This window comes from Euprymna scolopes, chromosome 26, assembly GCF_053919585.1.
Source record: "Euprymna scolopes isolate OS-2025 chromosome 26, ASM5391958v1, whole genome shotgun sequence".
Lineage (NCBI taxonomy): Eukaryota > Metazoa > Mollusca > Cephalopoda > Sepiida > Sepiolidae > Euprymna > Euprymna scolopes.
The window spans coordinates 13,622,304-13,636,904 of NC_136507.1; the positions used below are offsets into that span (position 1 = coordinate 13,622,304).

Consider the following 14,601-nt stretch of genomic DNA (forward strand, 5'->3'; position numbering starts at 1 on the left):
CTCGGCCAGCATCTTTTATCATGATTACCCCTTTAAATTTGTATTTGTGTGTGTGTGTGGTGGGAGGGGGAGGATGTTCCTACTTAAACCCAATTTTTAAAACATTTTTTATTTATATAAAAAAAATACAGAAAAGATAACAATATTAATAAAATTTCATTTGTGTCGAGGGACTTGGGGGGGGGGGGCAACCGTCATGTTTTCTTCAAAAGTTCTTTCATGTTTTGTTTGTATTTACATATTCAAATTATCTTCTCTTTTCATAGTATTTTTTAGTACTAGGACTTAGACTCTAATCTTTTGGAACATACAATTAAGGAGTTGTTTCCAGGCATCACCAAATCTCTGTAAACTTGGCATTTGATCCAACACCTCTCTGCGGATTATATACTTTGAAGAGATATTTTGAAAGAAACTACCAAAATCTCCAATTTTTGTGGTCCTGGGTATGACCATAAAAAAAAAAATCCAGTGATGGGGCCCATTTGAGTTGTAGGGAATGTGGAGTTGTTCCTTATTTACTATTGCTCCTAGGTCCAATATTACCCAGTGTGATAATACCTGTTAGAGCATCTAGCCCAAGATCAGGTTGTCTGAAGATACTGGCTTCCTGACCAAAAATGCGCCAAAACATTGGTTTTTCCTTTCCCTTTGCAAAACTCAACCATGTCCTGCAATCATGTTCTAACAATTTTCTTCTACCAAGCAATCAGACCAAACATTATGAATCAGTATTTGAAGATATAAAGAACTTGAAGAATAAAAACTCTTTATAAAAATACTGGATTCAACATTAAATAACCTAAAAAAGGTTGACATGCTCTAAAACCAAACAACCAAACTAATTTTCATGACAAAAAAAGGGGACGACTGTAAACTGCTGCTGTTTATTTTGTTTTTCTAATCTATTTTCATGACTTTTCAGATGGCACGGTATCCACGACTCCGAGAAGAAACCGAGAGAATTGTCAATTCGATGATCCGTGAACGGGACCAAAAAGCAAAGGACACTTTACTCCTGCTGGTGGATATCCAGCTGTCCTACATGAACACCAACCATGAAGATTTCATTGGATTTGCAAGGTAAGCATACCCTACTATTATAAACATGGACTTGGTTTTGTGTGTGCGAGTTTCCTTTTGATGGCTGTGTGTGTGTATGTATATATATATATATATATATGAGTCCTTCACATACAGTACTGTTTCGCTGTTTCACAGCTCATCAGTGAGGCTAGACAAGCAACTGCCTCAAGCCAGGATGGAAGATGCTTGATATGAGTAAATAGTTGGTTAATTTAAGCATAGAAAAGGATTTGAAGGGAGATTCGGTTGCCGTTTAAATGTTATTAATGAGTCTCATAATGTACCTATTTAATTGCGTCCCTAATGTCAGACAGAAATGTAGAACTATTTAACACCTATTTATTTTTTATGGCCTAGGCAACGTTGGGTAGTCCTGCTAATTATATAATTAAATAATATCTACAGACACTAGTGTTTCATGCTTACGCAATCATCGATTCAGAGGTGGGATTTTGCTGCTTGTGGGGTTAGTTGGTAGTATGTACAATGAATAAAGCTCTAGTTAAATAAGTAGTTATGCATAACTTTGAGTTTACTTTCAGCAGTCTCGTAACTCTCGCTTCCCTTATTTTGTCCTTTAGTCCTCACATTCCATGAGTCCTGTTTCTGAAAAAGGAGGAAGAATTGCTGTTTTCTGGGTTAGAATCTATTCATCTAACACTTATTGTCTGTTTTTTTTTTACCTTGAGCTCCTAACATGAAGTGACTTCATGCCTTGTCTAGAACAATTTCCATAAACAAGGATTTTTCATATTTAAAAAAAAAAAATGTTGTTTCTATTCAATATTTTCCGAAAACAGATGGCAAAGTCAGAATCTGAAATTCTTGCAAGACTCTTAACTTCAGTCAACGCCATTTTTGAAATTTTATTTTTTAGCTAAGTCTCTCATATAACTGAATAAGACAATCGCATAAAATAATACTTAGAAAATAAGGTGCTTGTGCAGAATAGCACCATGAATATAATGAAGGTCCAGAGATTTGACAACAAATTCCATTTTAATCCTTTGATTTGATTCAACACAATTTATTGGACTCTGCCTTAAAAAAGCCCCCCTCCCCCAAAAAGGAACTCTCTCTTAAATAAACAAGGAGAAATGGCCCTGAAAGAATTGGGACGATTTCTCTAAAATTACAAAATGTGGTGACACATGACCAACTTGCAACCCATATCTGCCAGCAGGTAGAACCAGCTCCCTTCAAAGAAGGAATATCAAATTCACAAGTGGTCTCCAGTTGCATACATGTGACTGGGGACTTACATCTGATGTGGAAAAGACGTTAAATGGGGAAGATTATTGTTGTTGAAGTTTGTTGTGTAAATGATGAAAAATTTTCTAATATTTTTTTTCCTTTTCTTTTCAGTGCACAACAAAAATCAGAAAACACCAGCAAAAGAAAACTAGGAAATCAGGTGACTTTTGAAATTTTTTAAAAAAACCTGACATTGTATCCTTATAACTCATAATGTACATTGATCAATCAAGCCAACTTATTAACTATTGCCGTTACTTTGTCTCTGTCCTCGTGAAGATCAAGCAGATTTGCGTACATTTTACAATCAAGTTATAATAGTGAAGTGAACCTTGTTTTTGTTTTATGAAAATGATTTAAAAAAAAGTTTTTCACTAATCTTGCTCTAAACATGTTAAGTGATAATTTGTTCGTTGGGTTCTTGCCCAGAATTTCGTCTCTATTAAAAAAAATAACAGTAGAGAAAAATCTATATGATGTATGTAACATGTGAGGAAACAAAAATGTCATATTCCAAAGATCATGTAAATTAAATAATTGTGTTTTTAAATAAGAAAAGTCCAATTTTATGAATATCCAAGAAAAGACTGTCTCACTCACACTTTGAAAAAATCTTTTAAAAACAAAGGAAGATAACATAACAATAGTTCATATTTACTAGATTTATCTTGTAATGTCTACGAATTCCCATTAATCACTTTGAAATGATTTTCTTAATAAAACTACTTGATCAATTTATGTTAGTTTTGGGATATGATACTTTCGTTTTGTATTGGGTACATACATCATATAGATTTTTCTTTTTGTTTTTAATATAGTGGGAGTTTTGGACAGGAGCCGGTTTTTTTTTTTTTTAATTTTTTAAATATTATTTTAAATCTAAAATGAGCAAAAACTATGTACGTACATACATATATATATATATATATATATATATATATATACACATACACTAGCAGTTCAGCCCGGCTTTATATGCATATGTACGAGGGGCGTGCAATAACTAATGCTCCTGACCCACTTCCCATAGCAATAGAGCAATGAAACTTGGCACAGTTATTAGTCTTTCTCTACATAGGAACCATCCAGAGTTATGCATTTCTCCCATCGTTTGATGCAGCTCTGGAGACCGTTTTTGTAGAACATTCCAGGTTGGTCCTCCAACCACGACGTGACTTCAGAAATCAAGGCTGCATCATCTGGGAAACGCTTTCCTTTCAAAAACAACTTCATGGCTGGGAAGAGGTGAAAGTCAGAGAGTGCAAGGTCAGGAGAGTAGGGAGTCTGGGAGAGGATTTCATAACCACATGCTCGTGCTTCTGATCTGGCGACATGCGAGTTGTGGACCAGAGCAGGAGAAGGGTACCTTTGCTGATCTTGCCCTGCCTCTTGATTTTGATAGCTTACATTATTTTCCTCCAAAGTGAAGCATAATAGGCTCCTGTAATTGTTGTACCCTTTTCCAGGAAATCTGGCATCACTACTCCATCCTGGTCCCAGAAGACTGTTAGCATGACCTTGTCAGCGGAGGGCTGCACCCTTGCCTTCTTTGGAGGTGGTGAGTCTGAGTACTTCCACTGCATTGACTGGGCTTTGGTCTCTGGATCATAGTGATGGACCCAGGTTTCATCCTGTGTAATCAGTCTTTTGAAAAACTTTGACTCATCTTCTTGGCACATCTCCAAATTCATCCTCGAGCACTCGACGCGTTCTTGTTTCTGGAATGGTGTGAGCAACCTGGGAATCTATCTGGCAGACACCTTATGCATATGCAAATGGTCATGAATGATAGTTTCCACAGACCCTGTACTAATCTTGACATCTTGGGCTATTTGGCGAATAGTAATGCGCCAATCTTCCAAAATGGCAGCCTCAACTTGATGGACAGATGCCTTATCAATTACATGTATTTCAGAATTAATCAATTTTATTTAGTAGAAAGCAATCTAAAATACAGTAATTTTTAACTCGATTAGATAATTTGTTCCAAAAATGTTACTAGAAAAAAAAAAAAAATTAACTGTGGTGAATTAACTTTTTTGGAATCTTTTTTTTTGCTAATAAATTTCTAATTCAATGAAAGATGTATAAAAAATAAATTTCTAATTCAATGAAAGATGTATAAAAAATAAATTTCTAATTCAATGAAAGATGTATAAAAAAATAAATTAAAACCAATAACAACACCCCTCCCCAAAGAAAAAGACAAAAAAAAAAAAAAAATGCATATTTCATATTTAAGGAGCTTATTAAGAATCCCCACTCACTAAAGTTTGTAAAATAAACCTAAATTATAAATTAGTTTTACAATTTTTTTTTAGTTAATTTTATTGATATGCCTTCATATTTTACTATTATATTTAACTGTTTATGCCTATTAGTGATGCCGAGGTATTTAGATGTCGTTAAATTTTAATTTTTTTTACAAGAGCATTTGCATGTTATTTACTTTCCTTATGAAGGCAAAGTTGGAGACAAGCTCAGTTTTTAATATTAAGAAAATCCAGCTTCCTCAAAAAAGGGATTCTAAATAAAAATTGCCCCAGTCTAGAACTTATCTCTCTAACGAATACTACACTTTGTTTCTAGCTAATACAATTTCTCGTCACTCAACCAATATTCGCTTTTAATAAAATTAACACTGTCATTTCCACTCCAAACGTTTAAGGGGAAATAACTCGCTTATGAAAGGAGATCATAGTCATTGAAATGTATGGCTATACCTTTTACATTTATGGAGTTCTCCTTCCTCTAATATTTTTTTTTTTTTTTTTTTTTTTTTTTTTTTTTACACGGTGATCACCACTTATCAAGGCCCGGAAGCCACTCAGGGATAAGGGTTATTGCAAGTACATTACGTTAATGTGGAGATTTGATGAAGTGTTTACTTAAGGGGGCGGTTCATTAGGAATTTGTTAACATTGGACTTGAAGACATCCAAGTTGTAGTCCGGTGGGAAGCAGGCAGACGGAACAGAGTTCCACAGGCATGCAGTTCTAAGAAAGAATATGACTATCTGTATTTGTGTGTAATTGATGCATCTGACATTACCCTTGTCAAATATACACAGTGGTTTAATTACAATGACATAGACTCCTACATTCAAGTATTATAGAATTTTATGTAGTTGTATCTACTCTGCGTTGCCCAGGAGTCTTTCATTTTTACTTCTGTCTTTTTTTCTTTTTTTTAAATTGGATTTTGAAAGTTTGATTTAAAAAAAAAAAAACCCTTAAGCAATGCTAAATTCATGTAACTAGTCATAATATTTTCACTTTAAAAAAAAAAAAAAAAAAAAAAAATTTTATCGCTTTTTTAAAATTTTTTTTTTTTTGTTTTTTGTTTTAATCTATTTGTTTTTCATTTTCCTTCTAGGTCATACGCCGGGGCTGGTTGACTCTCCACAATATCAGTTTCATGAAAGGCGGATCGAAAGATTTCTGGTTTGTCCTCACCGCGGAAACATTTTCTTGGTATAAAGATGAAGAGGTCAGTTGGTTTTCATGTTTTTTTGTTTTTTATTTCCTTTTATATTTGGCTTTGTATTTTTACCCCTTCCCAATCCTCCCCCAATATCTCCCAAACTAATTTCTTATCAATTTTCAATTTGTCGGACATGTTAGAATATTCACCAAATCTCATCGCTCTTTGAAATAAAAATAGAAACATTTCATATTTTTCAATATTTTCATGCAAAAATCTAACTTTCTGTTTTTTTCAAATGGGGCATGTGTGGTGCTTTGGAGCAAAAAAACTTTCCACTTTATAGTTTTTTTTTTTTATTCCATTCTTATTTTTGGTAAATTTATTTTGGTGCCAATCCAGAGTCGAATCTAAAAAAAAATAAAAGAAAAATCATTGATACACTCAACCGTCATAGAAAAAAATGTCATTTTCCAAAAATCACGTAAATTGACTAAGTAGTTTTGATTTTAACTAAGAAAATCAAATTATATGAGAAAGCAAAAATGTTGTCTTGATCCACCATATATAACAAAGGAAAACAACTCAATTTCAACTACAGAGCTCCAAATCGGTCTTATGATTTACTATTAAAATTGCTAAAGATCGTAAAACAATTATTTTCTATATAATAAAAACTCTTTGATAAATTTATGATTTTTGGAATATGACATTTTCGTTTTGTGATTGATATGTACATCATAAAGATTTTTCTGTTTTTTTTTTTTTTTTTTTTTTTAAATTAGGTTGAACTCTGTACTTGCATGTTATCTTATTTTTTTTTTTTTTATAAAATGACAAAAGTTGCCATAATTCTTAAAACTATAAACAGAATTTAAATATAGCAGATATTAAAAAAAAAAAAAAATTCAGGATACAAATACACTAAGTCTCCCTTAAGCAATCTCACTTCCTCTACATTGATTCAAGGGAAGTAACTCATCTGTAATCTGATATTAACATAATCTACTTAATGTTATTTAATAGATTTTTTTTTTTTTGGAAATGTTTGTGCAATATGAGATTTCAGATGAATATATTTCAGTTAAAAATACTATTACACACTTATGTGTTATGTTAAAATTAGTAAAATTCAAAAATGATGAAAAATAATCGAGTAGAAAAATAATTAAAATAAGATATTTGAATTATAGTTTTTTGGTTAATGTGAAAGAGTTCTTAAACTCCAGGGAAAATGACTGCAATCCTTTATATTGCTAAAATATTAACATCCACCATTCCAGAGTGGAAAATGACAGACTGCTAATATCTTTTATTGTAAAAAAAAAAAAAAATAAATAAATAAAAAAAGTTCTAAATCTTTATTATTTTTTTTGGATTTTTGTCATTTTTAGTAATTTCAACATACCACATAAATATGTAATAGTTTTTTTTTTTTTTTTTTTTTAAACCTAAAATGCATTTTTGAAATTCTATTATACTGCACAAGCAATGATTTTTTAAATTAAGAAAAAATTTCTTTTTTTTATTTAAAAAAAGAATTTATGATGATGAAACTGGTGTCAGTATTGCTCTCTAAGATCACTCACTATCTTCATCCTAGATTAACCAGAATCATTTTGTCGAATGCTGTTAAAAATTGTGGTTGAGCTTTTTTTTGTTCAGAACTATTAAAAGAAATCTGTATATGTGTGCGCCTGACAGAAAAAATACTGGGCACCAAAAAATACATGTAAATTTATCAAGTAATTTTTACAAAGAAAATCGTTTTTAAGCAATTCAAGGAACTTTGTAGATATTACAAAGATGTACAAGTTTTAACTGTTTGGAGTTATCTCCGTTTGTTACTTCAAACTGTATTTAACATAGCGTTGCAAGATCATCACTTGTCGTGTAATCATAGGGGTTGATTTTCTTATTTAAAGATTAAACTATTTTATCAATTTATGTGATTTTTAAGTGTATATTTTTTTCATCACAGATCAAAAATTTTTTTTTTTTTTTTTTTTCGTGAAGTTGAATTTCTGGACAAGCACAGACTAATTTCATTAAAAGAACAATTTTAGTCTACATTCATATTTTTTTTATTTATTTATTTATTTTTTTTTACATGTTTGGCTATTTTATTGTTAAACTTATTACTTTGATATTTGTAAGCTACTCCTCTTTCTAATTTCAACATGTTTTTTCTTCTATTTCCCATTTAACAATGCTCCATGAACCCATGATTCCACCTTGTATAATGCAGCTGATGCATAAAATTGTCTGCTGCCTTTCGTAGTGATTGCTGTACTTGTCAGATAAAATGTTGCAGTTCTGGGTCTGCATTTGAAGCGGGATGGGAGCTTTCTCAAAACATGGAAAGTTGGCAAGAAAGTTGAGGTGTTTTGATGTAAAAAAATCTTTGGACAATCGATTAGTTGTGTTTCCAGCAGATGGGTAATTTTCCCAGCCAATCATGGTGCTATTTTCATAATCGAGCAGTATATGAACAGACGAAATTTTCTTGCATAAAATATTGAACGTCTGATAGTGATATGATAAGTTTAGAATGATTTATATTCTAGATATTAGTTAAAAAATTCTAGGACAAACCAAAGGAATATATGATCATGTGAAGGTTGATTTGTTGATCAGACAGAAAGCTATCACAAATATCGTGTAGGTAATGAGATTTTGTAATAACTGGAGAGAAGAACAAAACTGTTGAATGATTGAGATAGACATAAAAATTCGGTACTTATGAATTATAAGAACTGTGCTATCATCGAAATCGTTTGGGTGATTTATGGAAAGTGCCAAAACACTGAGAGCCTTAGTACAAAATATCATAAAAAAAAGCATTTGTTTGCTGCCATTGATTTATTATATACTAGCATGGACACCCGGTGTTACCCAGGTGGACATGAAGTTCAGTTTGGACACAGCTACTATACTAAGAATATTGAGTACTTTCATTGATACCTCCTCAACAATTTCAAAAATAAAATAACAGAATTGCCCCCAAAAAAGAAATGTGACAACCTCCCTACTAGATATTTTGGCAGAAGGGATATGAAGAGAAGCTATTCTCCAAATATTAACCACTTTTTATTGCCCTTGTGGTAGACCCCCTCCTCCCCACACAATTCCCATTTTAGTATTGACCAGGCTCAATGTTGTTTCCCATTCAGTAGTCTAATAGGAACTGGTGTCAACATGAATCATGCCATGTCATAAAAAGAAAATTTATGCTAGGTCATAAGAAAATTATGCTATGTCATAAAAAGAAAAAATTCATTAAAACATTTTTTTTCTTTTGTTATCAGTTTATTTAAAAACTAAATGCTTATTTGTGAAACTTGCAATGAATGTTTTTTCTTGAATTCTTATTTAATAAAAGTTTTGAAAAAATTGTCCAATTGTTATTCAAGAACATTATTTTCATTTTGCAATTAATATTTCATTGAATTAGCTTTGTTCTGACAGAAATACATATTTTTCATTGAAAAACTTAGCAATTAGTTGATGTTTCCATGAAAAAAAAAATCATGAAACTTTCATTCAATACTTTCAAGTATTTTCTGTAAACCGGCTGGACGTTTCTGATGATAGCATGGTCCTTATAAGTTTCAAAAATTGTTCATTGAAGCTAACCGAATTACAAGTCAACCAACTTTCTCTATGATATTATGTTAAGGATTTTTTCAGATTTTCAATGAAAATTTCCTTCCTTATTTTGTTTGAAACCGTGTTGAAAGCATTATTTTCCAACCAATTGCAACAAAAATCGAAAACTAAAATATAATTCAAGTTTTAGGACTTATCAGACAACAAAAAACTATATTTCTTATAAAGCTGCGTTAAATGTATTCTTGTCAACACAACATTCATTTATTGTCTTTTGTGTATGTCACGTTGACATGCTGGTGATTCTTTGGTTTTATTTACATCTTAAACCTTTTTTAGGAATATTTGTGACTTTTTATATGTAATAAAATAAAACTCCAATTCTACTTTGTCCAAATATACCAAAAAAAAAACAGTGTGAACACATGTCTGGTGCAAGCTGATCAGATTTGTCAGGTGTCATAGTTGTGATGCTGTTTTAACCTGTTAAAAAAAGTGTTCATCAATTTTGAACTTTTAAACAGATTTCATATTTAAATATTTTTGATGTTTTACAAGATTTTAATTATTTTCCCCAAAATTCTGAGTAAGAAAAGCATTCGTTTTAAAGTTTCTCAAAAATTCAAAAATAAAATAAAATGATTGTAAACTTTGATGTTTATTTAGAATTACACTTAAAAAAAAAAAAATACAGAAAAATTTTTGATGTGCATACTTATCACAGGATGAAGGTGTGTCATATTCCAAAATCGCATAAATTAAGTATCTTTTTTTTTTTTTTTTTTTAATCAAAATTTATGATTTTTAGTGATGAAAAAGTTTGAGTTATTTTGGATACAAAAACAAAATCTCTAGTCTAATCGACTTGTCAGCCTTGAATTTGGGGAAAATTTAACACTATATAGCCACTTCCGGCCTCCTCTTCATTTTCTCCTACAATCTGATTTTCTTAATTAAAAATAACAAACAAAAAATTGATCAATTTGTGATTTTCAGAATATGACCTCTTTGTTCCGTGATGAGGACATACTTCATAAAGATTTTTCTGTTTTTGTTTCTTAACTATATGTAATGCCACAAAGCACCCAAACTTCATATGAGAACAAGTCTAAATTGCTTTTAAAAAGGATGATATTAACTATTTGTTTTGCTGGATTCATCTGACAGCTGATTTGAATTATTTAGATTATTCCAACTACAATTTTTTCATAATATTTTGGCTTACAAATTTACTTGGTATTATTCATACAAGTTTGATTAAACAATTCTCTGCTATAACAAATTCATGATCAATATGAAATCTAATCCAACACATCAGGTCATAGGATTTGCTGAAAGCTCTGTACTTACTCATCATGGAGGTTATACAAGGGTGAATCGATTATCCTAGTATGGTTATATGGAATGTTCATCATCCTGAATAAACCGTTGCTAAGGCATGAATGGCCTAAATCGCAGGAAGTTTGGCGAGCCAAAGAAAAACTTGGAAGCAAGTGGTTGAGTAAGATTGCACAGAGTAGAATTTGGAAACGACTAAACCATGATAACTGGAGAGTGAGTTTGCATGATATCGGAAAATGTCTGACCCCTAACAAAGGAAAAGTGACAGTAGATGAATAGAAGAAGAAGAAAAAAAAACATATCTATTGTGTCTTTTTATCTAATCTTTCAAATATATTTTTATTGGTTCAAATTTGTCATTCGCCATTTGCGCCTTGATTCATCTTAAACCACAAACCGTTTCCAATTTTTTCAAGGTTTATCCACATTTTGTGGATCACGGATCTTTTAAAACCAATCATTTGCGTGTAACTGAACTAATTTAATCTTCTACTCTGAATAACGTCTGCTATTTGATTTTGGAATCTGATCTGTGAATTCATTTCACATGAGCTGTAGAATTGGAATCTATAGTCCACGTCTTGGATCCATACAGAAAAACTGATTGGATACACCCAGTATTTTTGGAGAACAGAAAATGGATCTTGTTTTTACTTTCATAGTTTTGTAACTTTCATTTATTTTCTCCTTTAGTCCTCACATTCTGTGAGTGATGTTTCTGATAAAGGGAAAGAATGACTGTTTTCTGGGTCAGAATCTCTCTCAAAACTTATTGGCTAGTTTTTGACCTTGAAGTGGTAGTTTTTCTTTTGTCTTTTTTTTTTTTTTTTTTAAACTCTTTACATCAGGTAGCTTCATGCCTTGTCTGGAATGATTTCCATAAAAAAAAATTCAGCCGTCCTCTGATATTAGATTTGATGTGCTTCTGATATTTGTAATCGAGTTGAAGTTGTCTGTGCTGTTTTACTTTTGCAGGTGACCATCTATTTAAAGCACCCAAAATAGCCTAGAACATATATATTTAAAATTGGAAAGATTTGCTAATCTATCTCCAGCAAACTCGACTTCAATTTGAGGATACTCAGAATCATCTTCAATGGGTTCAAAGCTTATAAACTTAATGAAATCTCCAATAAATAATAATAATATAATAAAATAAAACCTCCAAAAACTTAAAATGCATAAGTTTATTATATTTCCAACATTTTTGTTGAGGTTTAATAATTGTCCCATGTCTTAATCTAAGAATTTTTTTTTATTATTCTAAAAATAGGGGGGGGGGTAATGCCATGGTTGCTTACCTATTGTCTTTCAAGATAAAAATAATTGTGAGCTAACTGTTTATTGAATAAAACAAACGAATATCACTGAAATATATGCCAACAGCAAAATTCTGTGTCTGATGGTTTATTTGATTTCAAGATTTAATAGATTATGAAATGGATAAAATATTAATTTTTGGCAAAAAGTGATGTTACATTACTTGTAATTACATTTCTGTTTTTTATCCTTGACATGGGGGAGATTTCATTTTCCAAATAAAAAAGTGATAACATACTGACAAACGAAAGTATATGTATATTTTATTCCCAGAACCTATGATGAAGGTGCTCTGGCTTTTCTAAGCATATTAAAATGGCAACAAACAAAAGTTGGAAGTCGTTCATGAAACGTCTAAGCTTGAGACAAGACAACAAAAAAATGAAAATAATTATTATTGGAGATATAATTGAAGGCTTCAAGTTGTAAGAAAAAAAGCTGAAGGTAGCAAAATACTTAAAGATCGAAGACACCTCCACAAAGTCAAAAACTAGCCAATACTAAAATAACAATTTGCCAACTAGCATAAAAGACAAAAAAGAATAATGAAACGACAAAAACTATCAGAAGTATACTAGCTGAAAAACTCAAAAGTGTGTAGTTGCATCTTTTCCAAAAATTTAATTCAATAAATAGTTTTAAAAATATTTTATATGAAATATTTTGAAGTTATTTTATTGTTTCAACATAGACCATCATATTACAAAGAATCTTCATTTGAGTTGGTTATATGTACTGACTTCACAAAAATAGTTTTATTGAAAAGTATGTAAAATTTGAAAATATCAAAATCCACCACAGCTTTTTTCTATTTTATGTCAAAGTAAAATTTCACATAAATCACCAATTTAATACCAATACAAAATATTTCCTTTTTTTTGTGTAAAAATTTCATAGAATTTGTGATTATTGTTTAAATTTTTAATAAGCTGCTTTCAGTGTATTGAAAACTCATTCCAGTTTCAAAATTGTGCCTCTTAATCCTCAGCAGTTTAGTGTTTATGCAGACATTCTCAGTAGTTTGAATTCAATTTGATCAAAGATGTTCCAAGAATTATTAACGTAAAAGAAAATATCAATCACCTTTCGAATGAACAAAAGTTGGAATTTATTTGTTCTATTTTTATAATTTACTTTTTAGAACTATTTGATCTTTTGTTCCTGCCATTTTTTTCTCTGATTTTTTTATCTGATAAACTTATATCTTCCTTAGTCCCCGTTTGATTGTTATTTACAGTCAATAACTCCATTAAAGTTATATTTTTGACAAAACGTTTTGATGTTTTTTGCAGATAAATATAGCTTTGACTAGTAGAATAAAGTATCATTTGGTAGTTTTGCAAGTCTAACTCAAAGAAAAAAAACAATCAAACATAATACATTTTATTTATTTATCTTTATCACTAATGCCTGAAGTATCACTTTGGTCATTAAACTTTATCTTTTTTCTTACTGGAGTAATTTTAGCTAAGAAAATTGGCTTTCTTAATATGTCCTTGGACTATTTTGCTCTCCATATTCTGAAAAAGTGAATGTAGTCATGCAAGCACCTGAAGAAATTATGAGTTGCTTTTTGCATACGGAAAAGGTTTTAAAGTAGATATCCATTCCCTGGTCTTGCTGTTTATGAAGAAAATTGGTTACCAAACATCGTTATAAGGACGAACTTCATTTACAGAATTTTATTGATGCATTAACACAATGCATGGTAGAAAAAGAGTAACAAAGACAAAAATACAAGTTAAAGTCCAGGTTGTTCATCTCATTTTGTTTTACTGCTTCATTGGCTGTGGTTAAGTGAGCCTTTCCCAGCCTCATACCCAACCTCTTGGTTGAAGGTCATCGTAAGCAAAGGATGGAAACGGAACTCATCTTTGAATGCAGTCACATTTTTAGTGTTACTAGGCCCTCACACAGCTTAGAAAAAAAAAAAATATCAGAAATTAGTGGCGAGTACCATTTCGAATTCTTTCAGACAGCGGCTGAAATGGTTAGATCAGTTTTTCCAGCTGCCCTAGGTATAGCGAGACTAGTGACGAGAGTTGCACGTTTTGATGAGTTTCATGTGGTTGAATTGGTTTCAGATTGGGATCTAATTGTTTGCTTTAAACATCAGTTTAAAGTGAAGATAAGATGCGGTTGTAAAAGATTATTATTGCATGGAGTTCAGTAGCGGATGGGTGCATGGCACTGGTTGATCTGAAAAACGGTGAGCAGTTTGACTCTTAGCAAAGGATTAAGAGGGTCTTATTAATTTGTCTGGTTAGCATCTTATTTGATTCATTATTTTTCTTTTTAGACATTTGTAAGTTCACTTTTCATCATTATCATGTATTTTTATTTTTGTAAATAAAATTTTATTGAACTAGATCACCCAGTGTTGCCCGGTCATAAAATATGCATATTATAATTTAATTCGTGCAGTATGTTTTTTTTTTTTATAAAGAACCAATTCTCTATTGCTTATTATCCAATATATAGTAATGATTTCAAAAGTTATAAAAATATGACGTGGGTACTATCCGCTAGAATTGAAACCAGAATGTTTAGCACTCCAGCCTTAGTTGT

The 14,601-nt window shown here is 31.1% G+C and overlaps 1 protein-coding gene across 1 annotated transcript in view; it reads left to right on the forward strand.

The window, feature by feature from the left end:
- LOC145247921 (dynamin-1-like) overlaps nucleotides 1-14,601 on the forward strand; it is a 372,083-nt gene that overhangs the window by 285,089 nt on the left and 72,393 nt on the right. The window contains 3 exon segments of the mRNA XM_080109558.1: nucleotides 926-1,083; nucleotides 2,452-2,500; nucleotides 5,716-5,829. Of these exon segments, the coding sequence (XP_079965684.1) occupies nucleotides 926-1,083; nucleotides 2,452-2,500; nucleotides 5,716-5,829 (321 nt within the window).